The sequence below is a fragment of the Gavia stellata genome, chromosome 27 (assembly GCF_030936135.1).
Source record: "Gavia stellata isolate bGavSte3 chromosome 27, bGavSte3.hap2, whole genome shotgun sequence".
NCBI lineage: Eukaryota > Metazoa > Chordata > Aves > Gaviiformes > Gaviidae > Gavia > Gavia stellata.
Window position 1 is genome coordinate 9,176,303 of NC_082620.1, and position 27,995 is coordinate 9,204,297.

Below are 27,995 nucleotides of genomic sequence, written 5' to 3' on the forward strand. Positions count from 1 at the left end.
ACCACCTCTCCCTGAAATACCCATTGTGTTTTGAATGGCTCGCAGTACCAGCAAAAATTCATTATTGTTACTCAATTTTTCTCATGAAACTTTGCAAATAAGCTCATACCAAAAATGGCATTTTGGAGAGAGGAGAGGAGAGAAAAACACTTCAGCTGTTCAGTCAATCCTGCAATTAAGATGGAGTCCTGAGGACTGAGTCAGGCAGGGAGAAGCAAGAAGGAGCTCGCGATGCAGAATTTACTTCACAACCCACTTGACTGAGCAACGCCCAAATCTCAGCCGCTACCCAAAGCTTTGTCCAGACCTACAGTTTCCTACCTGAGAAACTGGCTGAAAGCCTTGTAATTAGTCAGAGTATGATAATCTTCTTCCGAGAAAATGTAATCTACGTCATCGAGGCCCCATTCTTCCATCAGCTGGGCTGAGCTCTTGGGCTCCTGTAGATTTACAGAGAGACATCATTAACGTAAATGACCGTGACTCTGCAGACAAGCAGCACAAAGCTGGGTCTGTCATGTGCTCCATATCAAATGCTCTCCCTAGTCAGCGACATGCAGGGATTTGTTTCTGTGATTTTAAAAACAGAGCAGGCACAAGTGCTTAATAAATTAATGCTTCACACACTTCCAAGAAGCAAATTAATGTGGCACCATCCAAATGCTCCCCATGCCACGTAATACAACGCAAAGCCTTGGCAGGTTTCACGTCTCCAAGAAATTGAATTTCTCTCTGCACACAAGATAAACAACAGTGAAATACAACCTTTCCTCTCCCAGTCATTCACCTGCAATCTCTTCCTCACCAAACCCAGGAAACCCCTAGGCCACCTTCTCTAAGCACAAGCTGCTCTGCCACTCTCTGTCCTCATGTTCAGAGGACAGACGCCATGAATCTGTTACTGGCAGGATGTGGGCAGACGATCCAAGAAGGCAAGCTGCTTCAGGCTGAGAAGCTGCAATTTGTCAGAAGATCCAAGCCACCTGCCTAGGCCTCTGACCTCAAAGTAAAACACGCTGGCTTCATCACCACGAAAGGTACTATGAGGACTTGTGAGCACACATCGCCACGTGGCTAAATGCACAGCCCACCAGGGAGCGCTTTAAGGGAAATTATTCATCAGCGCAAGGTGAATGGCCAGAAAACATGACTCGGCTCTGAATGAGGTAACTCGCAGGGATCTGCCCACACCCTGAGGTCTTATGCTCTCCCACCAGCTCAGGGTAAAGGAATCTTTGTTACCTTTAGACCTCCATCCTCATTGTCATCCTCCTCTTCATCCTTCTTTTTTCGTTTTGGTTTTTTCTCCTTCTTGTCCTTCAGTTTTTTCTTCTTTTTTTTGTTGGGGGAATAGTCACTCCCTTCACTCTCAGATTTCTCCTCGATATCCTCTTCATTGTCTGACATTTCATCATTGCTCCCCTGAAACGGAAAGTGACAGTAGAGAAAGAGCAGAACCTGCCCCCGCTCTGCTCTCCTCCTACAAACCCTCCCAGCCAGTACAAAGCAACTGCTGTCATCAGCCAAAGTCAACCCTCCCTCAAATAACCCTGCTGTTACATTGGGGGGCTGGGGCAAAACACCATGAAAATCAGATCTGGGAATGGCAAGAAGCACCTGACCACAGGAGACACAGACAGAAAGAAGTCTTTGGTTTATCTGGAAGTGTTTCTTCAGGGCAGTTCCGTGATCCCTAGCCAACCTTCTGCCCCAAGTCCCCACCTGTAAATGTGGAAGCCCTATGGAAGCACTGGAAAAAGAGAAGGTCACGCAATATGGATAAAACTGGGTTTTGGAAGAGCTTGTCTAGGCCAAGGTATATGGAATGGAACCTTTGTGCTTTTGCCTCAAGACTTGTTCACCGAGGGGGGCAAGAGAAGCAATACTGAGCCACAGCCGTGCAGATGGATGCCTGCTCTGCCTCCATATTGTAACGTGCTCCTCCAAAAGTGCCCAGACACTGGAACACCACAGCGCTCAGGTACTGTTCTGGTGAGTGGCGGTATGAACAGAAAACCAGGAGACAGCAAGCCAAGTAAGTGAATGCGCGCATTAAACATAGCTGCTTAGTAAACCAAAGGGCAACTCCTCTGAGAGGCAGCTAACTGTTCTGCTAAAAGATCCTAAATTTTCAGACAGGCAACATCTGGCAACATTTTTAATTGCTATACACAGGTAACATATGATGTTCCGTCTTGTGTTTGCTTACAGCTTTACACAAATAAAATCACACTCTTCTACCACAGTGTGAATGGCTAAGAAACTGAAGGAAAGGAAGAGGAGATCTCTTCAGTCATATGCAATCTTTTAGCTCACCAGACAGATACTGTGCTAGGGTTTTGCTTTGTTGCCGTTTCTTTTTCTGCCCGGCTGGGCACTACGTGCTGCAGTAGAGCTGCGTGACAACAGGAGGATTTCAGCTGTCACATGAACAAAACAGTCCTGGTGGATGCACAGAGAGTCTTGAAAGGGGCAGGAGAGCAGATTAAGTCAGGTGAGCCTGGCTGAATTCCCTCACTTTCACAGACAGGCAACCACATGAAACCTCCCATCTCCAGTAGCGACTTGGTCACACACAGCTTCAGCAGCAAGGTAAGCCAACTGCTTCAGAAAGGCCTGGGCCTGCCGGATGGCTGATGGATGCATTTTGCTTCCCGACAGTCAGAAGGGACCAGGCTCAGATGGCTACACCACGCTGGGCAGAGCTAGAGTGGAGACTGGTCAGGTGGAATTTAGGTTTCTTTCTGGGAGAGAGACCGTGACCCGCTGCACAACTCTGATACATTACCATCCTAAGGAACACCACCACCTGCCGCTGGAGCCCTCGGGTCCCAAGAGAGCCTGCAAGAGGATGTGTGCGTTCGGACATCCCTCCGTCCCACCCGGAGCGCTCTGGACCTGGACAGCAGAGCCCTCATCCCGGCGTGCGGAGCTGCGCAATAGCTCAGCGGGAGGGCTCAGCACTGCGGGGAGGGCCCGGCCCCGAGGACAGCGCCGGGCTCAGCACCGCGGACAGCGCCCGGCCCCGGCTCCAGCACCGCGGACAGCGCCCGGCCCCGCCGCCGCCGCCCGGCCCCCTCCGCCCCGGGCGCTCCTGCCCGGAGCCACCGCCCCGGCAACGGGAGTTCATCTCAGTGCCCAAAGCCAACGGCTGCCGAGGTGCGCTTTCGCTCGGCGGCCATTACGGAGTTCTGGTCCTTCTCGGTTCAGAATAAATCGAGCCTTTCCTTCAGCGGGGTTATAAACAGTTGTAATTTGGCACGGAATAATTGGTTGCCATGGTAACTGCTGCAGTACAGGTTGAAATTCCCCCTCTCCGCTCCCTTCTCTGACAAGGACCTTCATCTCCATACGCTGAGGTTCAAACCGCAGCCTGGTTATTTTATACAGATTTTTCCAGGGATTTGCAGCATCAGTTCCCACATCAGGGCTTCCATCAGGGTCGCCACAAACTGAACCAGTTCCACTGCGGCTGACGCTGGCCAATTCCCACACAAGTGCAGCATGGCAGGAGTCCTGCGCTACGCTCCAATGCCAAAACCATGGGGGACGACAGGGTGTCAGTCAGTCACGGCATGGGCACCAGCCCCACATCACAGGCTTGCACCTCACTCCCACCTTCCTCTGGCAGGAGGAAAGTCCACTTACCCCACAAAACCCTTGAGGAGGAGCTTAGGAAAAGGAAGCCCCGTTCAAGGCCCCCCTACCTTTTATATCCTCATCCCAAATGCAGCCCGGGTGCTGCTCAGTGCCTACCAACAGCTACAGCACCAGCTTCTCCCTGGCTTTGATAGACAAGGGAACGGTCTCCCATAGGCGGAACAGAGGTTGGTTAACACTGCCCACACAAGGCATTAATTAAAAAAACAAGCGCACTTAATGTTCAGCCTGTTATTTTCCCCCCACCCCCAGTAAGGCAGCAGGCAGACTCGGCACAAGCTGCACATGCTGCTGCTGGGTTCAGGCAGGCCAGCATTGACAGAAAATGAACAGAGGTGAAAATACCACAGGGTTTTATTTTATTCCCACCCTCCCCCCAGAAAAGCAGCATAGGAAAAAAATGCATCCAACGATGGAAGAGGCACAGGGAGGCAGAGGGCCTGAGCCAGCTTTGTGTGGTATCTGCAGAAAGAGAAGAACATCACCACGGCCATGAAGGAAAAAAGCTTCCTCGGGGCCGCAACTTCTGCAAAAGGCCAGCAGGTAACACAGTGCAGGATGGACTCAGCTTTCTTTAAATCAGCAGCTCACCCTGCTCCCATCAGTAGCAAAAGCACTTTAACGCGCTACCTCGTCCAGCCAATCTGTTTTTCAAATCCCACAGGGATCGGCTGGAGGAGGGGATGACTGGAGGAGATCAGCATCATTCAGCCCTGGTTTGGCAAGGGAAGGGGTGGGGATGCATCTAGTTGTGCTAGATGAGTGACTTCTCCCCAGCTGCAGTGTCTCTGGGGAAGGAAGGAGGCTGAAGAACCTCCGCTGTTCGCCCTTCCTTCCCAACAGCCTATTTGCATTTAGTCAGCGAAAAGACCAGCGCACAAGATGTCTGCCCCTGTCCTCGCATCCAGCGCTGCCCAGGGACGGGAGAGCAAGAGGCAGAGGCTATGTGGCGCAACACGGCAGGGAGCCCAGCTCCGGGACCACGCCGTGTCCGAGCCAGGTGCCCCGGCAGAGCACAGGCAGCACCAGTCAGCCTTCCCGACCAGACAGCAGACCCCCAACAAAGCCTCGGGAAGGCCTGATCCTCGAGGACACAACACCTCATCTTTGTTTTCCTACGGAAGACCGAAGAGCCCTTCCATGTGCCAAATCCTAGAAGTCACTATGCTGTCTCACTTGCAAAATGCCCTGGACGAATGCAACCAACACCGACATCCACAGAAACCTCCAAGCCCTGCCCTGGTCGCTCCCCCAACACGGCAGTTTGCATCTCCCTCTTCAGAAATACGAGCCCCAGATGCTGCGTCGGTACACGACGTGCCAGAGATATTTACTGCCCACCCCCAGAGATAACGGCAAGGAGGTGCTGCACTGCAGCAGGGCTTCAACAAACAGGGACAGACGGTACCATCGCACGCACCAACATACGAACCACAGCCGAGCCCCTCCCAAGGGGGTGAGCAGCTGCATCGCTGCCGGAAGGCGCGGTGGCCACTTCTCCCCCCAGCTGCTCTCCAGAGACACTCGTAGGGCAGATTTCCACCCCAGAGCATTCGAGCTGGACAAGAACTACTCTCGCCCCGGCTCTGGGTCACCTCCCAGGGCCAGGAGAGCAGCTGCTCAGCAAGGGAACATGCCGATAACGCCCCCATCCACAGACACCTGAGAGGTGTTTGCCAGCAGCGCCTTGAGCAGCCTGCCTCTGTGCCACAGCTGAGAGGAGCACCCCCGCCCCAGGCCGGCGTGAGAGCATGCAGCATTACCTCCTTCTTCCTCCTCTTGATTTTGGCAGCTTTGCTGTCTTTCAGCTTCTTGGATTTCTTTTTTTTCTGCACAGCGACTTGCTCTTCTGCGAAAAACTCATCCAGTCCTTCCAGCACCCCATCATCATCTTCTGGGGACAAAAGGGACAGCTCACGCAGACGGATTGCACAGGCACACAGGACACCACATTCGCATATATCCACTCAGGGGTGCGCACCCGAGCAGCAGCATCAGGCCACGAGACACAGAGCTCCGTGGCCTCTCCCGGAGACCCTCTCGCCAGCAGATGATCCACTGCTGCCCCTCGAGGGAGCCCCGGCAGAGTCCTGCCCAGGAGCACCGGCCCCGGCACTTCTTGTGCCCAATTCCTCGCTGCCACTCGCATACAAACACCCAAGGTTTTGGCAGTCTGCATTTCATTCTCGGGAGACAAGGGAACGCCCCTGTCCTCTGCCTGCTCTTACTGATCTGGGTCCGCGGGTAATTCGGGACCATTAGGCTTTTACCTTTCGGATCTCCAAGTAGAGCCCATTAAAACGGATTCAATGGAAAGCGAATGACGGAGAGGAAGGCCTCACGTGGAAGACGGGTGCCACGGCTCATGGGAGGTTGTTCTGCTGTGGCTCCACACTCGGGGAGCGCCACAGGCACCCAACCAGGCTGCATACGCCAACGCAGGGACCCCAGCCCCAGACAGAGGCACCAATCCCATGCTCTCGCCTTCCCGTCATCGTTACCTCCCCAAACCCAGCGCTCGCCAGCGAGTCCCAGCATCTTGTCCAGTCTTTGCATGTCCTTAAGGCCTACGTCAGTATTTTTCTCTTTAATTTCTGGGCTTATTCAGTAACAACACTCCAGAGTCGTCGGGACATATCTCATTTGACTTTAAGCTGCGCCAGTTTAGGCTCTGCCAAATCAGGTGCCTGAGCTCCACCGAATCCACCGGGAAGGGCAGAAGCTGGGCAGTGCCGGGAGCCCACCTCCTCCCGGTGCCCCGCGCAGAGCCCCCGGCCCCCCTGGGGAAGGGGTTTCGGAGCCGGCCCTCCGCTGTGCTCCAAGTGAGGGGCAGCCGTCTCTTAGGGGTGCAGGGAGGGGCTGGCGCCCGGGGAGGACCCGGGCCGCCGCCGAGCGCCGCTCCGAGAGGAAACCGCGGCAGCGCCCGGGCTGGGAGCGCAGCCCGGTGCTCCCCCCGGAGCCAGAGCCGCCCGGAGGCGGACCCGCGGGCGGGAGGGGAGGGCCCGGCACGGCCCGGGGACAAGCCCCGGGCCTCGGAGAGCCGCCAGCTCCGGCCGCCGCGCCCGGGCACACCCCCCTCGCCGGGGCCGCCGCAAAGGCACCGCCGCCCGTTCGCGAGGCACCGGGATAACGGCGCTGAGCCGGAGGCGCAGCGCCCAGCGAAGACCGCCCCGGGGCCGGGAGGGCGAGGCCGGCTGCCCCCGGCCGGGCCGCGCCTCAGGGAAGACGCCGCCGCCGCCGCGCCCCCCGCCCGCCCGCCGCCTACCCGAGACGTCCTCCTCGTTCTCCGCGTCGTCCAGCAGCTCCCGGCCGGCCGCCGGCCCCCGCATGCCGGGCGGCGGCAGAGCGCCGGGGCCGAGCGGCGGGCGCGGCCGCTCCGCGCCAAGATGGCGGCCGCCGCGCCACGCCCACCCCGCCCCGCCCCCGGGCCTCACGCGCCCCGCCCCCGGCCCCGCCCCGGCCCCGCCCCCGGCCCCCTCCCTCCCCCCCGGCGCTCCCCGAAAAGCGCCGAATCCCCCCGAACAGCCCCCCGGGGCCCGCCAGCCGCCAGCGGAGCGCGGGGTATCAACAACTCTCCCCGCCGTTTATTCCAGGAAAGCAAAACTGTACAAAATGGCTGCCGGGCGGCGGGCCGGCTCAATCCTCCTCCTCCTCCTCCTCCTCATCCTGGTTGATCTGGAAGTAGCGCAGCTCGTAGCTCTCCTTGCTGTTGGCCACCACGCGCAGCCAGTCGCGCAGGTTGTTCTTCTTCAGGTACTTCTTGGTCAGGTACTTCAGGTACCTGCGGGGAGAAGCGGGGCTTGAAAGCGGTTCTGCGCTCCCAAGTCTGCGGCGTTTCTCCAGCAGCACCTCTCTGTCCCCCTGCAACACCCACAACGGCACTTTTGGCAAACACAAACCCCCGTTCCCACAGGCTTCCACCTCTGCCAGGAGCAACAGGTCCCATTGGGCACGTCCCGGCAAAGCTTCTGCCAGGAAACAACACCGCGGGGGGAATCGCACCGGCACCCCGCGACACAGAGCCCAGGAAATTATTTCCCTCCCCTGCGACCACACGCCGTATTCCCATGCCACCGGTTCAACATGCCACAGCAAATCTCTGCTCAGACGGCGGCTAACTGCTGCCAGGTCCACAGCGGCTGCAGCACCGACGCAGAGAAACAGCATCAGCTGAAACGTGGGTGCTTACAGAACAGGGCACCGTCCCAACACCACACACGGTTTTCCTCTTCCCACCATTTTAGACCTCACCGTGCCACCTCTGCTGCGGCAAAAACCACGTTTAATCAAAGCCAGACAAAGGACGGGCAGAGGGCAGGAGACCAGCAAGACAAGGAGTGGAAAAGCCTGGCTGTGGATCAACCCCTAAACTCCGCACTTGGCATCCTTTCAGCTGTGCATCCTCCCCAGCTGCCCACCCCACCAGCCCTCCCAGCAGGATTATTGATCACGTATCTCTCTCAAAGATCATTTGGGAACAGGCAGCCACCACACGGAGCGTCACACGGCATTTAACCAAGAGTCTTGGCACAACTCCTGCACTGCGACATCTCTTCACTACCAGGCCCTCCTGCCAGCCAGGCTCCCATCTGAACGCCAGCGATCCCGCACCGAGGGCCAACTGCTACCAGCAGCAACCAACCACAGCTCCGGGCACCGGCAGCAGCCACCCATGGCTTGGCACAAGCCCAGCAGCGTGCCTCATGATGGTGACCGGCACCACTGGGACACGGGGCTGCCCTGCCGCCTCACCTCTTGGAGAACGGGACCTCCGACGTGACCGTGATCTTGCTCTTGCTCCTTTCGATGGTCACCACACCCCCGCCCAAGTTACCCGCTTTGCCGTTCACCTTGATCCTTTCCTGCAGGAACTGCTCCTGCAAGAGAGGAATGCCACTGCTTAGCCGGGACCACCAGCTCCTACTGGACAAGGCGTCCCCAGCTCACCTGCGCCCGGCACTTCGGCCTTTTGTTAGAGTTGGGGAAGAGAGAGAAGTGCCATTATGCCCAGGGGAAGCAGAGGAAAGCAGCCTTCCTGCAGGCCGGGAGGCTCTGAGCCTGCTGCTGGTGCCTTCCACAACTAATCCAACTGGCCCATTCAGACCTGCACGTAAGTGAGGTTCTCAAGTCCGAATGCACCGGATTAGCGAGGCAGGGACACGCTTCCTGCCTTCCGAGGGGCAGCCAGTGAAGTGATGGCTGGGTTAGGATTCTCCAAGGACACCTCAGCCACAGCCCTGTGCTTCAAACACACACTCGCATAGTTTGAATGAAAACAGGTTCATCAGACAGCACTGAAGCGCAGTGTGCTCTGCCCTTGCCGTTCCTCACAGCGTAACAGAAAACACACACCACAAGGTATGAACAGTAATACGGTTCAACAGGTAGGGAAAATGCTTGCGCTTTAACTACAAAGTGTTTAAAAACAATAAACATCTCATAGCCTCCAGCAACACCCAGGCTGCCTTTGTCTGCGGGGTGTTTCCCAGTGCTGCAAACTTTTATGCTGCGCCCTGGTGAGAGACAGAAACAGAGAGCAGGGGCAGCGGGGGCTGCCGGGGCTGTGCTCGCCAGCACGCTGCTGGGAACGGAGCCAGCAGCCCCCCCGCAAAAGGCCCGGCAGGGCAGCAGAGCCGTCATGTCTGCCCCCGGGGCGGTGGGGAGGCCCTGCACTCACAAAGTTGGCGGCGTCCATGATGCCATCCTCCACAGGGTGGGTGCAGTCCAGGGTGAACTTCAACACCTGCTTCTTTTTTTTGCCACCTTTCGCTGCGGGCTTCTTCTGCAGCGGGGGGAAAGAGAGAGCCGTGAGGGATTGGCTCCAAGCGACGGGCCCGGGGGCAGCAGGGATGAGGGAGGGGGCCAGACTCGGCTCCGGGCTGAAGGCAAGGGGACCAGGCCGGGCTCCATGCCGGGGAGAGAGGAAAGGAGCCCGGGACAGGATTCGGGCGGGGGGCAGCGGGGAGACGGAAGGGCCCCCCACGGTGGCCCGTCCGCCCGAGCCGCACGCCCGGCGCTTGGCGGGCTGGGCCCGGAGGAGGCCCAGGCCCAGCTCCACGCGCAGGCCCGGGCCGGGCCGCGCCGGAGGGGATCGCGCCGGAAGGGAACGGGCCGGGACAGACGGCGCCCGGAGCGCGGAGGCCCGGCAGGCCCCGTGCGGGGAGGACGGGGAGGGGCCGGCCCGGCCACCCGCCGCCGGCGGAGACTCACCACGGGCGCCATGGCGGCTCCAGCGAAGGGGCAAAAAGGGAGCGCCGCCCCGCGCGCATGCGCGGAAACACCCTCGGGCGGGCACGGCGCATGCGCCAGCCGCCGCACCGCCTGCGCCCACGCCGCCGCCGGGCCGCGCGCAGGCCGCCGCGCGCCGCGCGCCGCGCGCAGGCTGCCCTAGCCGACCGCTGAGAGCGTCGATGGCTTCCGGCCCCGCCCACGCACGCCTCTGACTGCCCCGCGAGCGCATAGTGCTGCCTGGCTGGGCGGCGCACGCGCGCGGCGAGCGGCGCGGGGGCGGGGCGGGGCGCTGGGCTGTGGGCGGGGCTCGGGGCGGGGCTTCGGTCCGGGGGCGGGGTCCTGGCGAAGGGGGCGGTGCCTGGCGGCAGCGGCTGGCGGGGCATGGGGGGCACCGGGGCCGGGGGGCCGGGGCCGGCCGGGATCAGGGGTCGGTCTGGCAGGGACGGAGCGGCTGGACCTCCCGGGGGCACAGGTGCGCCCCGGGGAGCCTCGCTGCCTGCAGGGCGCCCATGTCCCTGCACGCCGCTCTGCCCGCCCGGGGCCCCCTGCTCCCCGGGGCCGTCGCCGGGCCACACGGATGCCCACGTCCCGCGGCCCGGGGGCGCCCCGGGGCCACGCAGCGCCGTCTCCCCACGCTCCCAGGGCCGGCCCTGCCGCAGGGCGCCGAGGAGCGCGCGGGGCTATTTTTGGGCCGTGGCGTGGCAGCCGCCCGGCGGTGCCAGGGGGCCCCGCGTCACGGGGGCGGCGGGCCCCGGCCGCCTCGGCATCCCTCTCATTCCAGCCGGCGCACGGGGAGCGGCGGCGCGGCACGGCTCGGCACGGCGGAGCCCCCGGCTTGCAGACGGGGAGAGGTAAAGCCTTCGCCCGGCCGCAGAGCCCCCTGTGCCGGGGACGGGGGCTCCCCGGCGTGTGGGGCAGCTGGCTGCCTTCGCTGCTGGGCTGCCGTCACAGGGGACATCCCAGGGCAGGGGACAACCCGCCGGGGGGGGATGCTCCCTCCTGGGGGCCACCCTGGCCTGGGGCATCCCCCAGCCCTGTCCCAGGGGATGCTCTGCTGCAGGGGATGCTCCTTTACAGGGGACACCCCATCCCAGAGGATGCTCCTGCTCTGGGGACGCCTGCCCTGGGGGACACCCCGCTGCGGGGGCCATCCCACCCAGCCCTGCTGCCCCCAGACCGCGGTGCCGGCGGGACGGGGCGCATTGCCGCCAGCCTCGTGCTGCGCTGCTCATAACCTAAAAATAGGTGGCAGCTCGCAGGCCCTGGGGGCAGGATTCGTCCTTTGCGCGGTGGCCACGGTGCTCGCACAAAGTGGTGTCGTGCGGGGCCCCCCCAGCACAGGGGGTGAAGCAGGGCGGGGGGGGGCCGCTCTCTGCCCTGCAGATGGCCGGCGGCATCTTCTCCCCACTGGGGAGCTGCTCGGAGCTGGAGAAGGCCAACTGCCACCCGCTGGTCTGCCTGCTCTGCCACGAGCCCTACCAGCACCCCTGCCTGCTCGACTGCTACCACAACTTCTGCGCCAGCTGCCTGCGGGGCCGTGCCAGTGACGGGCGCCTGCGCTGCCCGCTCTGCGGGTAAGGGACAGGCACTGCCCAGGGGGACGCCGGGACCAGGGCATGCAGCACACGGCCAGCAGCCTCTCATGGCACTGCTCCCGGTGTCCCCAATGTTGCCCCCACCTGCCCTGGGCAGGTGTCCCCATGCTTATTGCCATCCCCATCCCTGTCCATGTCCCCATCCCATCCCCACAGGCACCCCTCGGTGGTGAGGGGGGGCACGGGGCTGCCCCCCGTGGACCGGCTCCTGCAGTTCTTGGTGGACAGCTCGGCCGACAGCGAGGAGGATGTGCAGTGCGCCAACTGCGACCGGCGCTGCACCAAGGCGGTGAGGGCAGTGGGGCAGGCAGGCGAGGTGGGCAGGGGACCCCCGCCAGGGCCATGCCCACCGCCAGCTGCCCCCGGTGCCCACACAGGAGCTGGACGCCATGTACTTCTGCAACACCTGCGGGCAGCCCCTCTGTGCCCCATGCCGCGAGGAGACCCACCGCGCCAAGATGTTCACCCGCCATGAGATTGTCTCCCTCTCCAAGCGCACAAAGGACATCCACAAGAAGTGCCGTAAGTCCCATGCTGTGCTGCACCATGCCATGCCAGCCCGCACTGTGCTGCGCCGTGCCAGGCTGCCCGACGCCCCTGTCCCTTTGCAGCGCTGCATGAGGAGCCCTACATCATGTTCTCCACCGAGAAGAAGTCCATGCTCTGCATCAACTGCTTCAGAGACATGCAGGGGTGAGCAGCCCTGGCCCCACGCCTGCCCCATGCCCCGTCCCATTCCATGCCCTGACACCCATGCCTGCAGGGAGAGCCGGGCGCACTGCATCGACATCGAGACAGCGTACATGCAGGGCTGCCAGCGGCTGGACCAGGCGGTGATGGTGGGCAGGGGCCAGCGGGTTTCGGGGGGGGCATGGGGGTGCGGTGCTGCCCGCAGCACCGCAGCTGCCCCGCTGCCCCTGGGCAGGCTGTGAAGGAGCTGCAGACCTCCACGCGCGAGGCCATCGTCCTCCTCAAGGCCATGATCGAGGAGGTGCGCAACAGTGCCAGTGAGGAGGAGGCGGCCATCAACTCCCTTTTCGGCCGCATGCAGGTGCGGGGCAACAGCCCACACACCGTGCCCTGCACCCATGGGTGCCCAATGCACAGGCACCACAGAGCTGGGGCAGCGGGAGGGGACCAGGGTGGCTGCAGTACACAGGGTGGCCATGGGACACATAGCAGCCACAGGACACAAGGCAGCCGTGCCTTTTGCAGGAGCAGCTCTCTGAGAGGAAGAAGACACTCCTGAAAGCCGTGCAGAGGTGAGGGGCCACAGGCTGAGCGCTCTCCCAGGGCAGTCTCCCTCCCGGGGCACGTTGGGGTGCCCTGGGGCCAGACGGCTCCCCGGTGCCCCACAAAGTCTGTGTCTTGCCCCGCTCTGCTGCAGCCAGCACGAGGAGAAGGAGAAGGCGTTCAAGGAGCAGCTCACCCACCTTGCCTCCCTGCTGCCCACCCTGCAGGTAGGGCCCCAGGCCGGGCAGGGATGCCCTGGCCCCAGGAGCCAGGCAGGGGCTCGGCTCCCACATTCCCGAGGGGTGCCAGTAGTGACACCCCCTCGTCCACAGGTCCACCTGGTGACCTGCTCGGCCTTCCTGAGCTCCGCCAACAAAGCCGAGTTCCTGGACCTGGGCTACGTGAGTGGTGACAGCACTGCAGTGCCACGGGGTGGCTGGTGCACCCTGCCAGTGTGCCACAGGGTGGCTGGTGCATCCCACCACAGTGCCGTGGGGTGTCCGGTGCACCCTGTGGCAGTGCTGGGCTCATGGGCGGGGTGCCAGGCACCCCTCACCGCGCCTCGCCGCTGCCTTTCAGCAACTGATGGAGAGGCTGCAGAGGATCGTCAAGCTGCCGCACCGCCTGCGGCCGGCCCAGACCAGCAAGGTAGAGCCCTGCCATCTGTTCGGGGCCAGGCCCCTGCCTGCAGCCCCGGCTGCCAGCTTGGCCCCGGCATGAGCCATGCTCACCCCTGTCTTGCCCCCCAGATCAACAGCGAGTACCGGGCAGAGTTTGCCCGCTGCCTGGAGCCCCTGTTGATGCTCAGCCCCCGACGCTCTGTGGTGGGCAGCGCCAGCAGCATTGGTCCTGGCATCGCCGGCACAAACATGTGAGGGGCTGGGATCGCACTTGGGGCCGGGGTGCATCCTGCATCCCTGGGTATCCCACCGGGCCCCCCGCCATGCCAAGCTTGCCCCCGCTGCTGCCCTTGAGCCTGTCACCTCGGTGGTGGCACGGGGACAGCACAGAGCACAGCTGTGCTGACGAACGACAGGCACAGGGGCTTCAAGTGACAATTCTGGGAAGTGGAGCGGGCAGGCAGGCAGGCAGCAGGGCTGGCAGCAGGGTGCCTGGGTGAGCCTGCACCCCACTCCCCAGCCTGGCCCCCCGCCACGGTCCCCGGAGGGCTGTGCCCTCGCTGCCGCGGGTGCTGCGCTGGGGCCAGCTCCTGCTTGCCCGCACACCCGCGGCGCCGCAGCCTCTTTGCCCGCCACTATTTTTATCAGAATTTCAGGGAAGTGCCCAGCCTTTCCTCGCCTGGGATATATTTAGGCCCGTTGATGTCACGGCAGAGCCGGACCTGTCAGGCACTCCTGCTGGAGAGGACAAACAGGCGCTGCCGCCCCATGGGGACCGCTCCTTACCCCCGGCCAGGCTCAGCACCGCAGGGTGGCTGAGCTTCTGAGGATTGCTGGCCCCAGCACGGGCAGGGGGAGCGTGGTGCTGCACGGTAGGACCGATGGCGGTGGGGCAGCAGAGCCAGGGTGGTGAGCAGCATGGGGAGATTGCGGAATGGGGGAGATGCACGGGCAACAGCGCCTGCCAAGGGGCCAGCAGATGCTGTTGGTGAGGGAGCGAGCTGCATCCTTCCATTTAGAAAGCGGAGCATGCAAAAGCTCTGCTCCTGTCTTCTCCCTGCCGCAGCTGGTACCGAAACTGTGGGCGTCGGGAGAGCAGCCCACGGAAACCTGACTTACGGGGCAGCGTAAGGCACCTCCAACTGACCCTGCGTGCTTGGGCGAGGGAAGGGATGTGCGGGGCTGGCGTGCCCCCAGGCACCCTGGGGGGCGAGGGGCAGCAGGGCTGAGCCGGCGGCATGGCCCCTGGCACCTCTCCCCCAACGCTGATTGCCTGCAGCGCGCTGCTGTCACCCTCTCTACACAGGCTCCCTGGCGGCCAATGCTCCAAGACCCTCATGGTACCCGGCTGCCCCACCGCCGGCGATAAAATGTCCACTGGCCCCATGGTGCGGAAGCCGACGATGCACCGGTACATCAGCACCAAGGTCCTGCTGGCCGAGGGGCGCGAGACCCCCTTCGCCGAGCACTGCCGCAACTACGAGAACACCTACCGGGTAGGGAGCACGGGTCGGGCTGGGACAGGATGGGCCGGGACTGGAGGGTGCTGCTCATGTGGCGGTGCCCCCCGGCCCCCGCAGATGCTGCAGACGGAGATCCAGGGCCTGAAGGACCAGGTACAGGAGCTGCACCGCGACCTCACCAAGCACCACTCGCTCATCAAGACAGAGATCATGAGCGAGATCCTGCAGAAGTCTCTGCAGATGGACGTGCAGATCGCAGCTCACTACTCTGCTGTGGAGATGATGCGCAGCGTCTTTGAGGAGGTACAGCCGGCGTGTTCCGGCAGAGCAGGGTCCCTCTGTGCCATACCACAGCACACTGCCCGGCTCCCTCTCTCCCTTCTAGGTCTGGGAGGAGACGTACCAGCGGGTGGCAAACGAGCAGGAGATCTACGAAGGTACTGGCGACCCCACTCCCCTGGCCCTGAACCCCCTGTGCCCGCTCCGGGGAGGCAGCCGTGGCCACAGCCCACTCCTCTCACCCCCCAGCCCAGCTCCACGACCTGCTGCAGCTGCGGCAGGAGAACAGCTGCCTGACCACCATCACCAAGCAGATAGCTCCCTATGTCCGCTCCATTGCCAAGGTGAAGGAGCGGCTGGAGCCCAGGTAAGGGATGCGGTGGGGCTTTCAGGGCTGGGTGGGACCCAGCTGTGGCTCATGCCCCTCCTGCCGCAGGCTGCAGGAGCCCCGGGAACCCAAGGAGGAAAAGGTGCAGATGCTGCTCAAGATCTGTGACGATAGCGAAGCGGCGCCAAGGTAGGCGACGGCAAGCGCCTGGGTGACAAATTCCCCCCGTGCCCTTTCCTGGCTGCTCACCCTGCCAAGGTGCCTTCCCTTCCCCAGGGATGCCTTGCCCAGCAGTAAGGAGGGGGCTCTGGCCAGCCTCGGGGAGGGCTGCACGCCCAGCAGCATCCCCGGAGACCCCTCCTCAAAAAGCGAAGACTGCTGCAGGGGCCAGCAGAAAAGTGGCGCTGAGAGCACGGCCCAGAAAGAGCTCGCACCGTAGAGCCCGATGCCGAGCGAGCACAAGGAGCTGCTTGGCACTCGCTGCGCAAAAGCGGTGCTCCAGTTGTCGACTGGCTCCTCTTGCCTCGTGCCACAAGCCAAGGCAGGAAAACACACCCCAGGCATACAGCATCTGCAGCGTATCAAAAGCCTGCCTTGGGGTGACTTTGTTCGTCTGAAAAAAGTAATTGTCTTTACACTCTCCCTCTCGTGTTACAAGTGAAATAAAAGGGCGGAAGTGTAGATGTCCGCTTGGTTCTGCAACTCTGGACAAAACGGGGTGGCCAGCTCAGGGTGGCCAGCTGCTCTTAACACCACAGTTTGCAAACATGGGGAAAAAAAAACCCTAAAAATAGCCTAGTTTAGGGTAGAGCCAGGAGCTCAACACACAGTCTGAGTGCGTCCTGCAAGCCGCCGACAGGCAGCGGAGGCAGAAGCACAGGCAGGGTGCTAGAAAGAGGTGCTCTACTCCTTGTGCATCTGTGCCGTTTAGAAACTTACCGACTGCTGTGGCGCAGGAAGGCAAGGTTTGACGGCTGACTCCGGCTTTTCACTAGATTCAGATGCCTTCCCCTCACCTGGTGAGCTCCTGTCTCTTCACTGAGCTTCCAGTCACAGGATTCGGGAAAATAAAAGGTTAAGAGAGGCTGCTGGTCTCAAAAGCACCGAGAGGGGTCTGAAGATTTTGCTCAAGGTGAAGTTTATCCCTTTCTTTTGGTGCTAACACATCCCACCTTGGTCAGACCCTGCCGCTACACAGCTGGAACCGGGGTCAGAGCTAGCACTGGCACGCTCTTGCCAATTAGGATCGAGGTGCATTTACTACAAAGAACAACTTGAGAATAAAGCTTAGTTTCCATCGTCGGCTCACGTCAAACCTAAGCGACAATCGCTTTGTTTGTTTGTTTCCACGTGCACTTCTGCAAGTTCACAGCAGAAATGTTAACACCTACAAAAAAATTAGTTAAAAATTAATTTGCCTGAGGCACATTGGCTACAACAGCAGGTCGCAGCTTCCATGAGGACATGCATGGGAGGCACAGAAAAGCCCGAGCAGTGGCCTATAAGTGACTACGCAGAGAAATCAGCACTATTTGGCTGGTGTATTTTCACATTTGCTCTTTTCTCCCAAGCTAAAAACATGCTCAGTAAAAGACAAATTACCAGCGATGTTCCATGCAGAACACACTCTGGAATACAAAGCAATACAAAGCGGAGGAAGGACTCTGCATCAGTTAAGCGAGGAGAGACAGAGAATTTGCCCCATCTCTGTGGCTGCGCGGCCCCGTGAGTCACGGTCGTGCTTCAATGCAACACTGGACTGTACTGGGAATTGTTTGGGAACTGCCTGGGAAAACCCACTGGGAACTGTAAAAGTAAGGATTCCCATTTTGATGATGTCACCAGCACCTCAAGAGATCTCCAAATAACCACCAGACAGAAATTAGCAGTATTTTTTCTAGTTTTTTATAAAAAAAAAAAAAAAAAAACAAACCAAAAACCAAAAGCAAAACCAAAGCAGTTTCCATCAGTGTCCCCTTTCCTGAGCCATACCACAGCACCTTCACCAAGGAACACCGCAAGCCCAAAGCATGAACTGACAAGCAACTCGTTTCCATTCCAGCTAGGAAGAATAACATAAAACTCAAGAAAACAGTGAACCTCTTTGGTATATAACGACAGAATAAGTTATACCACAAAGCTCAAGTAGGAACCACTTCCAATGGTAACGTTTAAAATAGCATTAGCTAGCCAAACTTTTTTCCCCCATTTGGAGAATTTCCCTAGAAGCATCTCCTAGTCGTGCCAACATCCCAGGTTCGCCCAAAAAAGCAGGGAAGGATCTTGAGCTCTAAAGCCCTTGGCAAGCCCAGCAGCTGCGGTTCTTTCCCAATCCAAAATCCTGGGATCTCTGCAGGACAGAGGCGGCCTGGCAGGATAGGAAGCAGCATGATTCAGAAGTGGGAAGAGGGAACAGAGGTGGCAGCGGGGAGGCTCAGGAAGACGGCGGCTGAAACGGTGACTCCCGAATTCGTGGCAGCAGCCAAGGGAAGAGTGGGCTCGCTCCCCTGCTGCATTTCAGAGATGCTCGCGATCCAGTGGCATGAGGTGAGCAGAAAAGGCTCCCTGTGAATGTTAATGCCTGGGGGAGAACCGACTGGTGCCGTGCTGCCGGCTCTCCAGCAAGCAGAGGGTAGGCAGCCCCTCCGCCTGAAGAGTGAAGAGCTGGAGGCCTGCCCTTGCAAGCCGCCCGCGCGCCAGCTTTCAGGATCGGGCCTAAAGAGATTAAAGTCGCATTGCCTGGCTTGCAAGGTCAAAAAGCTTTAAAAATCTAATTATGCCATAGGAACAATCTGCCGACCGGCACCTTCCCTGCACAGGGGCGGGAGGGCAGAGCTGTTCTCCGGAAGAATCGGTCCAGAGGCGTTTCAGTACAATTCAGCTGCTGCAGGCAGGAGGGTTCCATTCTCTTTAGGGTCACTACAGGCTAAGTTATCTGGAAGATCCCTGAATGTGCAATGAAGGACTTATCTTGAGGAGGACGAACAAGCTTCTGATCTGCTAGCGACCCGACAGGCCACCCAGCTCCACAGCCCTTCGCCAGCTCCTCCTGGGTGGCCGGGAAATACCAACAGGCTACTCCCGGTACCAGCACCACGCACCGTCCCTCGCCCTGCGGCGCCTGGAGCTGGGCATTTGCTCAGCCAGTCTGGTTTTCACCCACATTACAGTTCCACTTTGACTCCTTTAATAAAAGGGAGACCTGACGGCACCTTCCTTTTGTACTCCAGGTACTCTTCTCCAAAGAAGTGAATGAGCGTGATCTCCTCCTCCTCGATCCGCTCCCTGAAGAAGCGCCAGGATGCCAGTGCGTAGCCCACCACACAGATGGGATTGCAAAGTAACACCTGCGAACAGACACCAGTGGTTAGCATCCCCTCGCCCCCCAAAGAAACCGAGGCTGTCCCCCACCCCCACATGCTAATCACCCTTCATTAAGTTTGCCATGAGGTCTAAACGCTCTCCACAAAAAAGATCCCAGCACCTTTTGTGGAATTTCATTCTGGGGAGAAATTAGTGCTTATGAAGAAAGCAGCCTGTGGGCAGCTGCTGGCTCCTGCTGCCCCAGCTAAGAGCCCGTACATGGCCATGCTGCTCCATGTGCAGTCTTTACGGTCTCTCTCCAGAGAAATAAAACCAAATGCCAACCACCAGCCAACCAAAAGAAAAGAGCGACTAAGGCAGCGCTGGGTTACAGCTCGACTGCGGCTGGCTTCCAGTTTACCCTCTGGCCGGGGCCCTGGGCACTCTTGAGGGAGTTTTCTTTGCTGTCCAGCACAGGACTGGTATTTGGCAGGAGCAAGGTTGAGTCCGACTGCTTACGGAAGGCATTTTGGCCGTAGGAATGCAAGGGAACTCTGGACACCAGCTTTAGGCTAGCAGAGGATTACACCCCAAGCCTCCAAGAGTATTCTGGCTCAAACCACAGCCCCGCCACCCCTGCTTATTCTGCACAGGAAATTAAGGCAATGGGGTCTTCCCAAAGATCGCACGGGGCAGAGCGCTCGGCGTTTCCTGACCCTCTGCGTGCTGGTGGGAGGGAGGAGGCATCAAAATCCACGCTCAGGCCACCCCTGCCACCGACTGCTGGCGGTTTGCATCCTGTTACGGGTGTGGGGCAGCATTAAGAAGAAAGACCCAGGTTATAAGACGAAAGTATCTGAGCGCATTGTATACGGTACCTGTGTTCCAATACTCCAGTAAAACCATCCCACGTAAGACGGGTGCCGGAACCACCCATACACCCCACTTGTCACCAAAGTATGAGTATCCGATTTCTCATTCTGAACAATATGGTTGAAGTTGGAGCCAGCTGTGAGCATGGCCGCTTTCCTCAGACAATCCCCAAAGATCACCATCAACAACCCTACAGTACTCAGCCAGGTGATCTGCTTCAGCTCTGCAAGTGAATAAGGATGGGTCACAACACGTTTGCACAGGTCAAGCTCGCGGTGTGGGGGGTCACGGGGGTTTGGGTCGGTGGGTGGGCTTTTTCCCTCCCATCTCAAAGCGTGACAACATGTAAAACACAGCCAGCGTTCCATGCGCTGCCATCCCACCATCAAAAAAAAAAAGAAAAATAGCGTCCCCGGCCATGGAGGCACCCACAACACGGAGTCTGTACGTCCTCGTGGCCAACTGCCCTAAGGGGAACCCAGCGCCGAGGCGGAACCCAGCTTTACAGTCTACAGTACAGCCAACATAAAGCACAGGCAACCAGACACACTTGGGCTGGATGTGGGGAGCTCTGCAGCCCACACTGCCGTTATGAAGTGGGGAAGGAGGCTTTTAGCACAGAGAGATTAAGGCCACATCAAAGCCCTCCTCCACTGCCGGCACGGGTCAGCTAAGCGGGGGTCACCAGCGCTTTGCTTCCAGATGCGTGGGCCCTGGGCGAGCCACCTGCAGCCGGCAGCACCCGGCAGAGCCAGGGGACGGCAGGCAGGAGGGCGGGTGGCAGGGAGGGGCAGGGCGGCCGACCTGGGAAGAGGAGCTTCTCCAGTGTGAACTCCACCCAGGAGGAGAGGGCAGCCAGGTTGTACTCGAAGCTGTGGTTGAGCAGGAAGGAGTCCAGCGAGAGGCTGCGCGGGTTGTTGATGGCCGTCACCAGGTACTCCGAGTAGTGGAAGAGGGAGAGGGAGCACATGTACCTGCAGCGGGAGGGAGAAAACGCTTGGCAGGGCCGGGGGCCGTCGCACCCACCCGGCTCCCCCGGCCCCTCCCTTACCATCCGAAGTGGCGCCAGGCGGAGCGGCCGGCGCTGAGCAGCAGCCCGCAGCCGAAGGCGAAGCCCAGGAAGCAGGCCCGGACGGCGATCTGCAAGCAGAGGGAGGGCAGAAAGCGCTGCCGCCGCCCCCCGGGCCCGGTGTCCCCTGAGCGCCGTCCCCCGAGGGCCTCCCCCGCCCCGCAGCCCCCCGGGCCCGGCTCGCCCCGGGCCTCCCCCCGCCCCCCGGCGTCGTCCCCCGCCCGCCACCCCCCGCACCTTGTAGAGCGGCCGCGGGTAGAACAGCAGCAGCGCCGCGTTGACGCCCGCCACGTGTAGGGCGAGCGCCAGGCGGCCGCGCAGGCCCGGGGCGGCCAGCAGGCCGGGGGAGGAGCCCAGCGCCACCGGCAGCGCCGCCACCGAGGCGCCCAGCAGGAAGGCGGCCAGGCTGGCGCGAGCCTCCCGGCCCAGCCGCCCCCGCCGTGGACCCGCCGCCGCCGCCGCCGCCGCCGCCGCCGCCATCATGGCGGCGCCCGCCCCGCCCGCGTCGCCCGGGAAACGGCCGCGCCGCTCTCGCGAGAGCTCCGCCCCGCGCAGGCGCAGCAGTCCTGAGTGTGGCGTCGCTCTCGCGAGAGTTAGCGGCGCCGCGCAGGCGCACTCGCCGCCGCTAGTGGGACCGGGCGGCTCCTGGAGCCCTCCCGGAGCCCGGCCCGGCCGTGCGCGTCACCCCCGGCCCGGGGCTGGTTTTGCCTTTGGTTGTTGTTTAATATCGCAAACTGGAACGCGCCGCGCTGAACAGCCCCTCCGAGGGGCGAAGGCGCCGTTCCCGGCCCGGGCTGTAACCTTCGGGCCACCGTCCCCTCACCGCCCGCCGGGCCGGGGCCCGCCCGCCCTCTCCCGCTGCGTCGGGCCCCGCCCCATCCCCGGAGCTCGGTCTGGCGCCCGCCCCGCGCCTGGGAATCCGAGAGAAACGTGGTGCACCCCGCGGGGCAGACGAGGAAAGCGGTGGTCCTGCCCCAGCCGCCGTCACCCCCGAGGCCCAGCACAGCTCGCACCCGGCCTCGGGCCCCAGGGTGAAGAGCTGCACGGGGACCAGCCACAGTCCCGGCCCAGCGAGGGTGCGTGCTGGTGGGGTCGTGATCCTGACCGGATGGCTGCCCAACTGGAGCTATTCTGGGTTTACCATTGAAACTGGTGGGAGCCTGCTGCACCACTTGCGGAGCTCGGGAGGAACCGGGGGGAAAGGCAGGAAGAGGGAAGCAGTGCAATGTTTTGGAATAAAGCTCCTAAGCCAGAATTGCTGCTGCTTGAGACAAAACAAAACAAAAAAAAGCAATGCTCCTTTTATTTCAGTCAACGACAACAGACTTTATTTATGCCACAGGATTCCTTAAATAACTTAGATGTGCACAAAGAAACTACCTAGAGATGCCAATGAAACGGTCCGAGACATTCAGTACGATACCGGGGCGCGTTTCTTGTCACAAGTATCGTACATAAGCTTTGGTGTGCAGTTTTAGGACATACCGGCACAGCATCACAAAGACTTGTGGCCTCACGCATCCCTTGTGCCACCACGCGCCTCTGTCCCGCTCCGGCACGGGCGGGAGCTTCGCTTACAGGATTGAACAGTGAAAACAGGGCTGCAGAGGCGAACGGCGAGCGACCAGGAAGGCTCCCAGAGGCTTTTGGGGTGTTTAAGCCACCTAAAGCACAAGGTTTACGGCACTAAACCGATCAGCAGCGAAGCAACCGCACCGCCGTGGCAGCTCCGGCGGCAGGCCGGGGCGGGCGAAGGCGCGAGGCCCAGCGCAGACCGGACACAACACTAATGGGAACCTGGACATTTGGTGGGCGAAGGCTGCGAGAGTGCGGGGCGGGGTCACTGCTGGGCAGCCTGCTGCATCTGCGCCTGCCGCTTGGCTTTTGTCTGGAGGTACCTGCCCTTTCCTTCCTCGAAGCGCCGCTTCTCATCCTCCGTCTCTGTCTGCCGGCAACAGAAAGAAAGTGAAGCCACCGGTGTTAGCTGCCTCAGGGCACTGCAGCTCTCCCACACCACACCTTGCAAGCATGGGCGGGAGGGAAACGCGCCTCCCCTTGCAGGAAATGTAAAGGAAAACCTGTGCTCCATGAAATACATGTTTTGACAGCTAATGTACTCCTGCACAGAGCAGGAAAAACTGCGCGGGATAAAATATTAATCAAGAAACAGCCCCCAGTCAGGCGCGCCGCATCAGCAAAGCCCTGCTGGAATCAGGAGAGCTAAAAATAGGGAGGAGAGCTGGAGCGGGGACGCCACAGGGAGCAGGGACGGGGGGACACGGGGGCCTCTGTAACCACTCAGGGTCCCCTCCCATGCATCTCCAGTGGGGAGGGGAAGCTGCAGAGCCTGCATGCAGCCTGTCCTCAACCGCGAGAAAGGAAAAAATCCCCAATCTCTGCAATTTTCAGAAGAAATTAAAAAAAAAAAAAAAAAGCCCTGAAGCCTGCTTTTGAAAGGCTCATTCATGCTCATTTTTTTCTGCTGAATAATTCAAGGGAAGAGGGTTTGTTGGACAAAACAGCTGGCTGGGGTCTGCCCTGGGAGGAGCAGGAGAGGGGCTGGCCCAGCTGGCTCATAGCCCGGCGGGGAGAGCTCTTACCAGCAGCTGAGGGACAGGCAGGGGTTTCCCCTCCTTGCTCAGGGAGACGTAGGTGAAGAAGGCGCTGACAGCACGGTACCGCTCCCGGGGCTCATCCACAAACGGGTCAGCATCCACAAAAACTTCGATTTCCATGGATTTATTGCTCGTGAAGGTCATGCGCCCTGAAATGGTGATGACGCTGCCTGCGAAGCAGACAGGGGCTGGTTAAACAGGTAGCCCCCGCTTCTGCTCAGAGGAAGGGAGCAAGGGGTCCCACATGTTTTATGCTTAAGCCATGTCTTAAGCGGAGCTTCTCGGCACAGGGCAAGTCTAACGGGGACTAAATTTCTCTGCCAGTGTGTCCCGAGCACGCACCCAAGGGAGCCAGAACGTGGCACTGCAAGAGAGCAAAGCACCCGTCGCCACCCCCCCCCCCCATCACCTTTTTTGATCTTCTCGTGGAAGTTGATGGCATCCACCGAGGCAGTGACGATGTTGGTCTTGCAGTGGCGGGCAGCCACAATCCCGGCAACCTCATCCATGAGCTTCATGGTGACACCTGGGGGGGGAGGCAGAGGGTCCCATCTCAGGGAAGCCGGTGGGATTTGGGAAAAAACACATGTAGCTTGTTAAGGCCTTTGCACAACCAAAGCTACGCCGAGGAATTGGACCAGAGATCGAATCCTAACTGCAGGAAACCCCCGGTACCAGCACAAAGACTCCTGTCAAGAGTACCATCAGGGTGGCATCCTCCCAGACCTGGGCTTAAGATTTAGGCCAGCTTTGGCTCTCCCAAATTTCTTTGAGCAAACCTCAGCCTTGCAAGGCAAGATCAGTCCCACAAACTTGCTGCTTGGAAAGAGCTCTGCACCACATTGGGTTTTTTGGGGTTTTTTCAAGGACGCAGTTAGATGAAGAGTGGCATCCAGCATCGTCCCAGCCCTCGGCAAACACGCCCGTCACCAGGCTCACACTGCATGCATCTGCCCTGCCCTGCCCACCCAGCAGGCGATGGGTGCTGCCAGCCAAGAGGAAATTACTCCAGCAAATTGCAGTCATTGTACAATGAGAGTTTATAATCCGGGATTTGCAATTTAAGAGATGATGACAAAATTGTAGGATTTACAGTTTGAGTATGTCAGTTTTCGGGACCTTTCTTTTTTTTAAGCATAGAAAAAGATGAAGCCTTTGTCTCAGATGAAGCAATGCCGAACCTTACAGATGGTGGAAAAGGGCCCACATGCCTTCAGAAGCAGAGCCCACCTCCCAAAACCACCAAGATGCATGAGTCGCTCTCAAACTGAGCTTCTGCTCAGCTGTTGACCGAGGCAGCGCTTGCTCACCTCCGTGCACAAAGCCCAGCAGTGTGCAGTCCGACGGTCCCACCAGGTGGATCAGGCTGGACTGGCTGTAGCCAACGGTGTGCGGCTCTGGTTAGAGAAAGGGAGCAAAGCGGAGGTCAGAGCTGCTCAGCCAGCACCCGTATGCCACCGTACACCCCTGTCTTAAACTGTCTGAAGGACGAAAACGTGGGGCTGGCTTGTGCAAAGCTAAAGTATGTTCAAACCAGTGTTTAAATCAGCCCCGAGAAGTCCTGAGAGCAGAGGCCATTCACCACCTGATGGGCTGCCACCTCCCTCTAATGCCCACCCATCAATTTTATTCCAGCTCAGCTCATTTCTTCTTTTAAAGCTTTGAAAGAGCCCAAAAGCAAAGAGGAGTGAACTGGATGGGCACATGGCTGTACACCTTCCCTCCTCAGGCCACCAGCCGCAGCCAAATCTCCCCAAACCTGCCACTTAGCGGCGTCTACCAAAGGACCGTGCTTTCCCCTCAGTGTGAAGATCTCAGCCCCCACATCCCCCAGCCCTGGCATATGCTGGTGACACCTGACTCGCCACTAAATCCAGGTGACAGAAATCGCACCCTCTGACTGCCGGCAGAGAAAAACCACTCTCAGGGACAGCTGCGTTTTCCATCTAATGAGAGATGCTAAAGGCACTTAGCGCAGGAAAAACCAGCTGAGCCCCCGACCACTCGGCATCGCCTCCTCGGGGAGGACACCCAAGCGGCAGCGCCCGCGGAGCCTTACCTTTTGTCTGCCTATCTGTGAGCAGGGAGAACAGAGGGGAAAAAAGCATTTGAGCAACTTTCATCCCACATCACCCCCCCCAAAGATCCCCGCGTGCCACCTCTCCGCCTCTGCCCGCGGACCGCAGCTGGTCCCAGAGGCCATCGGCCGCTTGCGTCTTCGGCTTGCCGTCAGTGCTGCCATCGTGTTTCCAGAAGCCGGGGCAAGGCTTTCAGTAGGGAAGAGATCCCCAGCAATCCCCTGGGGAGACCATGACCCCCAGCTCCTCCCTGCCTTCAAACACCGGCTGATAAACTTTGTGCTAAAAACTGACTTCCAGAGAGGGGCTGCAGCTACAGAGTGTGCAAAACCCTCGCCCAGCGCTTGTGTTTACCCTATGCTGAGCAAAACTATCTCCTGCTGCCCAGGAGCGCATGAGGGATGCAAGGAGTGGTGGCAGGAACCGTGTTTTGGCAGAGGGCATCCCACCCACCAGCCCCAGCGGGGGATCACAGGCGCCCACCCGGCTCCCCACTGCTCATGCACTGCAGCTCCAAAGTCCTATCCCCATGCCCAACACAGTGTTTTGGAGCACACGCTTGCAGCCACAGGTGCCCGGGGATGGCCAGAGCTGCCTTGGGGACCAGTCTGGCCTCCCATCACTGCCGGGGCATTTCCACGGGCCATGCACCGCCTGCATTACCTGGGTTGATGACGGGGAAGATCATGTCACCATTTCTCTGCTTAGTTTCCAGCCGATCCAGCTTTTGCTCCTCATAACGCTTCTTCCCCTCGTCCTCCTGCTCCTTTCTTGCATACTGGAAGGAAAGACCAGTAAGAACAGGGCTGGCAAAGCCACCAGCGCAGCCGGGGGTGCCAACGGGGCCAGGATAGCACCATTGCCCAGGAGAGAGCAAGTTTCAGTTTTTGGGAAGCAAAGTGAGCCATCCTACCTGGATGGGGGGAACCTCAAGGACCTTGTTCACATTCTTCAGGGACAGAGGCACGTACCACAGTGTCGCCTTGTTTGTCACCTTCTTCGCCCCTGGAGGAGAGGGGGGCAGAAAGTGACCACACCAATGCCAGCAACGTTTCGCTTGCAACCAGCACTGCCGCGGTCCAGGGTTGGCTGCACACTGGCGATGCTGCCGGCACCAGGCAGCCCCCTGCCCTGCTGGCTCCTGCCTGGCTTTGGCTCAGGGTGGATGTGACAAAGCGCTTTTGGAAAGGCATGCCGGCAAGCAGAGCCGGTTGCCACAGCAACGGCAGGAAAAGGGTCTTTTTGAGGCCAAAGGCAGCCACAGGCAGCAAATTAGGCAGGAGGAGCTAACAACGGATTTTTCCGTTCTTCGCTAAAAACGATCAACGGAGCTGTAATCCCCAGGGAGCCTGCTTGGCTTCCCTTCCTAGCACTGACCCTCCCCACCACCCCCAGCACTCTCAATTAAAGTGTGTGATCTCCCCTCTGCCTGATGCTGCCGGCGACAATGGGCAGAGGACAAGATCACTGCCATGAGTTCTCAACTTATTGCGGTTATTCCTGGAGTTTTGGGACTGAGCCGATGGCAGCCACCCACCTGTTAAAATGTTTTCGGACATGACGTTGACCTGGACCTCCACAGAGTGCCGGGAGGTGTAGGTGATCTCAGCACTGACGTTGGCCACCTCGCCGATGCACACCGGGGAGAGGAAGTCCGTCCGCTCCACCCGCGCCAGCGCGGCCACACAGGGCTCCTGGGGATGGCGGGACAGCGAGGGTAGCAGCTGCAGCCATGCCGCGCAGGACCGCAGACGGCAGCTCCCTGGGGCCGGCCTGTGCCGCGTGCAGCTCCGGCACTTCAACCTTTGCCTTATCAGCCGGTGCTGCACTTCCTTCCCCGCCTGTAACTGATGCCGGAGCCGCCTCTGACTCACCCTTTGCGGGAGTTAAAACATTAACAGCAGCGTAATAACATTTCTGCTCATAAAACACAATTTCAGCAGGATGCTTCTGGCTACCAGGGCCATGCTCCGGCAGTAGCTGGAGCCACTGGCGGTTTGCACGAGGAGCAAGTGCTTCCGGTGTGGGGGGATGACCAGGGAGGCCCCCAGGGGTGCCCGGTGGCCCCGGGGGGCCCCCCCCTGCTCCCAGCAGATCCCTGAGGCGTGGCGGGGGGGTCGGAGAGTCACCGAGCCAGACCCCAGCAGGCACTCTGGCACCTACTCACCCCGGCCTGGGAGTTGCAGTGGCGGGTGCTGATGATGGCTCCTGCCTCTTCGATCATCTTCAGGATGGTTCCCCCGTGGACATTCCCCGCAATGTTGGCGTCGTCTGGGCGCATGATCCTGCCAGGGGAGGGACATGGGAGCTCACACCTCTCTGCCGCATGCCCAGCCCGGGTCCCGGTGCAGCCGCCCGGAGGCACCGCTCTCTCCCTACCGGACGAGCTGTCGGGCCATCTCACCACGCTGATGCCGGCAACGTCACCGGCACTGCCTGCACGTGGCTTCCTGCAAGCGGCGGTGGAAACCGCCCTAAATTATCGCTGAGAGGGGAAGGAGGCATCGCTCCTCCGCGGGGCGGCCGGCTGCTCGGCTGGCACCGCATCTCACCACCGCCCCGCAGGGGCGGACGGGGACTGAGCCGGGCACGTCCCACCGCTCGACCTGGCGTCCCGGCTTTCGCCGCAGCGGCAAAAAACTGACCGG

General features: G+C 60.3%; 5 protein-coding genes across 8 annotated transcripts in view; 1 reads left to right on the forward strand and 4 right to left on the reverse strand.

The window, feature by feature from the left end:
* The window catches only part of CHD5 (chromodomain helicase DNA binding protein 5), a 31,945-nt gene extending 24,956 nt beyond the window's left edge, over positions 1–6,989 (reverse strand). Inside the window, exons 1-4 of the mRNA XM_059829817.1 lie at positions 6,926–6,989; positions 5,424–5,554; positions 1,243–1,422; positions 322–440 (exon numbers count right to left, since the gene is read on the reverse strand). Coding sequence (XP_059685800.1) covers positions 322–440; positions 1,243–1,422; positions 5,424–5,554; positions 6,926–6,989 — 494 coding nt within the window. The remainder of the gene's footprint in view (positions 1–321; positions 441–1,242; positions 1,423–5,423; positions 5,555–6,925) is intronic.
* A 235-nt stretch (positions 6,990–7,224) lies between these two features.
* On the reverse strand, positions 7,225–14,756 carry RPL22 (ribosomal protein L22). 2 transcript variants are annotated; one of them, XM_059829983.1, is made up of 5 exons: positions 14,718–14,756; positions 10,902–10,907; positions 9,338–9,442; positions 8,413–8,537; positions 7,225–7,441 (listed from the first exon to the last, which is right to left on the reverse strand). In XM_059829983.1, exons 1-5 carry the CDS (start codon positions 14,754–14,756, stop codon positions 7,297–7,299), a joined length of 420 nt encoding a protein of 139 aa, XP_059685966.1. In that variant the 3' UTR covers positions 7,225–7,296. The 2 variants fall into 2 exon arrangements, with proteins under 2 accessions (XP_059685966.1, XP_059685965.1); XM_059829982.1 differs by lacking the exons at positions 10,902–10,907; positions 14,718–14,756 and adding an exon at positions 9,871–9,927.
* On the forward strand, positions 10,707–16,090 carry RNF207 (ring finger protein 207). Of its 2 annotated transcripts, XM_059829979.1 has the most exons (18): positions 10,707–10,742; positions 11,275–11,465; positions 11,643–11,775; positions 11,864–12,008; positions 12,098–12,179; positions 12,250–12,325; positions 12,412–12,537; positions 12,702–12,748; positions 12,874–12,946; positions 13,052–13,120; positions 13,299–13,367; positions 13,469–13,590; positions 14,646–14,835; positions 14,920–15,105; positions 15,188–15,239; positions 15,331–15,448; positions 15,518–15,598; positions 15,668–16,090. In XM_059829979.1, exons 2-18 carry the CDS (start codon positions 11,275–11,277, stop codon positions 15,846–15,848), a joined length of 1,941 nt encoding a protein of 646 aa, XP_059685962.1. In that variant the 5' UTR covers positions 10,707–10,742; the 3' UTR covers positions 15,849–16,090. The 2 variants fall into 2 exon arrangements, with proteins under 2 accessions (XP_059685962.1, XP_059685963.1); XM_059829980.1 differs by lacking the exon at positions 10,707–10,742 and having other exon boundaries at positions 11,193–11,465; positions 15,686–16,090.
* A 1,264-nt stretch (positions 16,091–17,354) lies between these two features.
* Positions 17,355–21,119, reverse strand: ICMT (isoprenylcysteine carboxyl methyltransferase; the record flags this gene model as incomplete). Its single annotated transcript, XM_059829878.1, has 5 exons — positions 17,355–18,756; positions 19,591–19,808; positions 20,390–20,559; positions 20,637–20,725; positions 20,892–21,119. Coding segments are annotated over 5 exons (888 nt in total), but the record flags the coding sequence as incomplete, so codon positions are not given.
* Positions 21,120–22,307: 1,188 nt separating this feature from the next.
* ACOT7 (acyl-CoA thioesterase 7) lies at positions 22,308–27,746 on the reverse strand. 2 transcript variants are annotated; one of them, XM_059829987.1, is made up of 10 exons: positions 27,727–27,746; positions 27,515–27,632; positions 26,885–27,041; positions 26,261–26,352; positions 26,011–26,125; positions 24,580–24,666; positions 23,679–23,795; positions 23,255–23,439; positions 22,452–22,599; positions 22,308–22,318 (listed from the first exon to the last, which is right to left on the reverse strand). In XM_059829987.1, exons 1-9 carry the CDS (start codon positions 27,744–27,746, stop codon positions 22,495–22,497), a joined length of 996 nt encoding a protein of 331 aa, XP_059685970.1. In that variant the 3' UTR covers positions 22,308–22,318; positions 22,452–22,494. The 2 variants fall into 2 exon arrangements, with proteins under 2 accessions (XP_059685970.1, XP_059685969.1); XM_059829986.1 differs by lacking the exon at positions 22,308–22,318 and having other exon boundaries at positions 22,354–22,599.
* Positions 27,747–27,995: the final 249 nt, after the last annotated feature.

What these genes read in the sequence shown, in the direction of transcription:
- ACOT7 (XM_059829987.1), bottom strand. Translation starts at nt 27,746, where the DNA reads ATGGCCCGACAGCTCGTCCG. An exon ending in ATGGCCCGACAGCTCGTCCG is followed by an intron (nt 27,633 to 27,726) that starts GTAGGGAGAGAG and finishes CTCCCCTGGCAG; the next exon opens with GATCATGCGCCCAGACGACG. An exon ending in CTTCCCCGTCATCAACCCAG is followed by an intron (nt 24,667 to 26,010) that starts GTAATGCAGGCG and finishes TTCTCTAACCAG; the next exon opens with AGCCGCACACCGTTGGCTAC.
- RPL22 (XM_059829983.1), bottom strand. Translation starts at nt 14,756, where the DNA reads ATGTACCGGTGCATCGTCGGCTTCCGCACCATGGGGCCA. An exon ending in TCATGGACGCCGCCAACTTT is followed by an intron (nt 8,538 to 9,337) that starts GTGAGTGCAGGG and finishes CCTCTCTTGCAG; the next exon opens with GAGCAGTTCCTGCAGGAAAG. An exon ending in GAGGTCCCGTTCTCCAAGAG is followed by an intron (nt 7,442 to 8,412) that starts GTGAGGCGGCAG and finishes TTCTCCCCGCAG; the next exon opens with GTACCTGAAGTACCTGACCA.
- RNF207 (XM_059829979.1), top strand. Translation starts at nt 11,275, where the DNA reads ATGGCCGGCGGCATCTTCTCCCCACTGGGGAGCTGCTCGGAGCTGGAG. An exon ending in GGCATCGCCGGCACAAACAT is followed by an intron (nt 13,591 to 14,645) that starts GTGAGGGGCTGG and finishes CTCTCTACACAG; the next exon opens with GCTCCCTGGCGGCCAATGCT. An exon ending in CGAGCAGGAGATCTACGAAG is followed by an intron (nt 15,240 to 15,330) that starts GTACTGGCGACC and finishes CTCACCCCCCAG; the next exon opens with CCCAGCTCCACGACCTGCTG.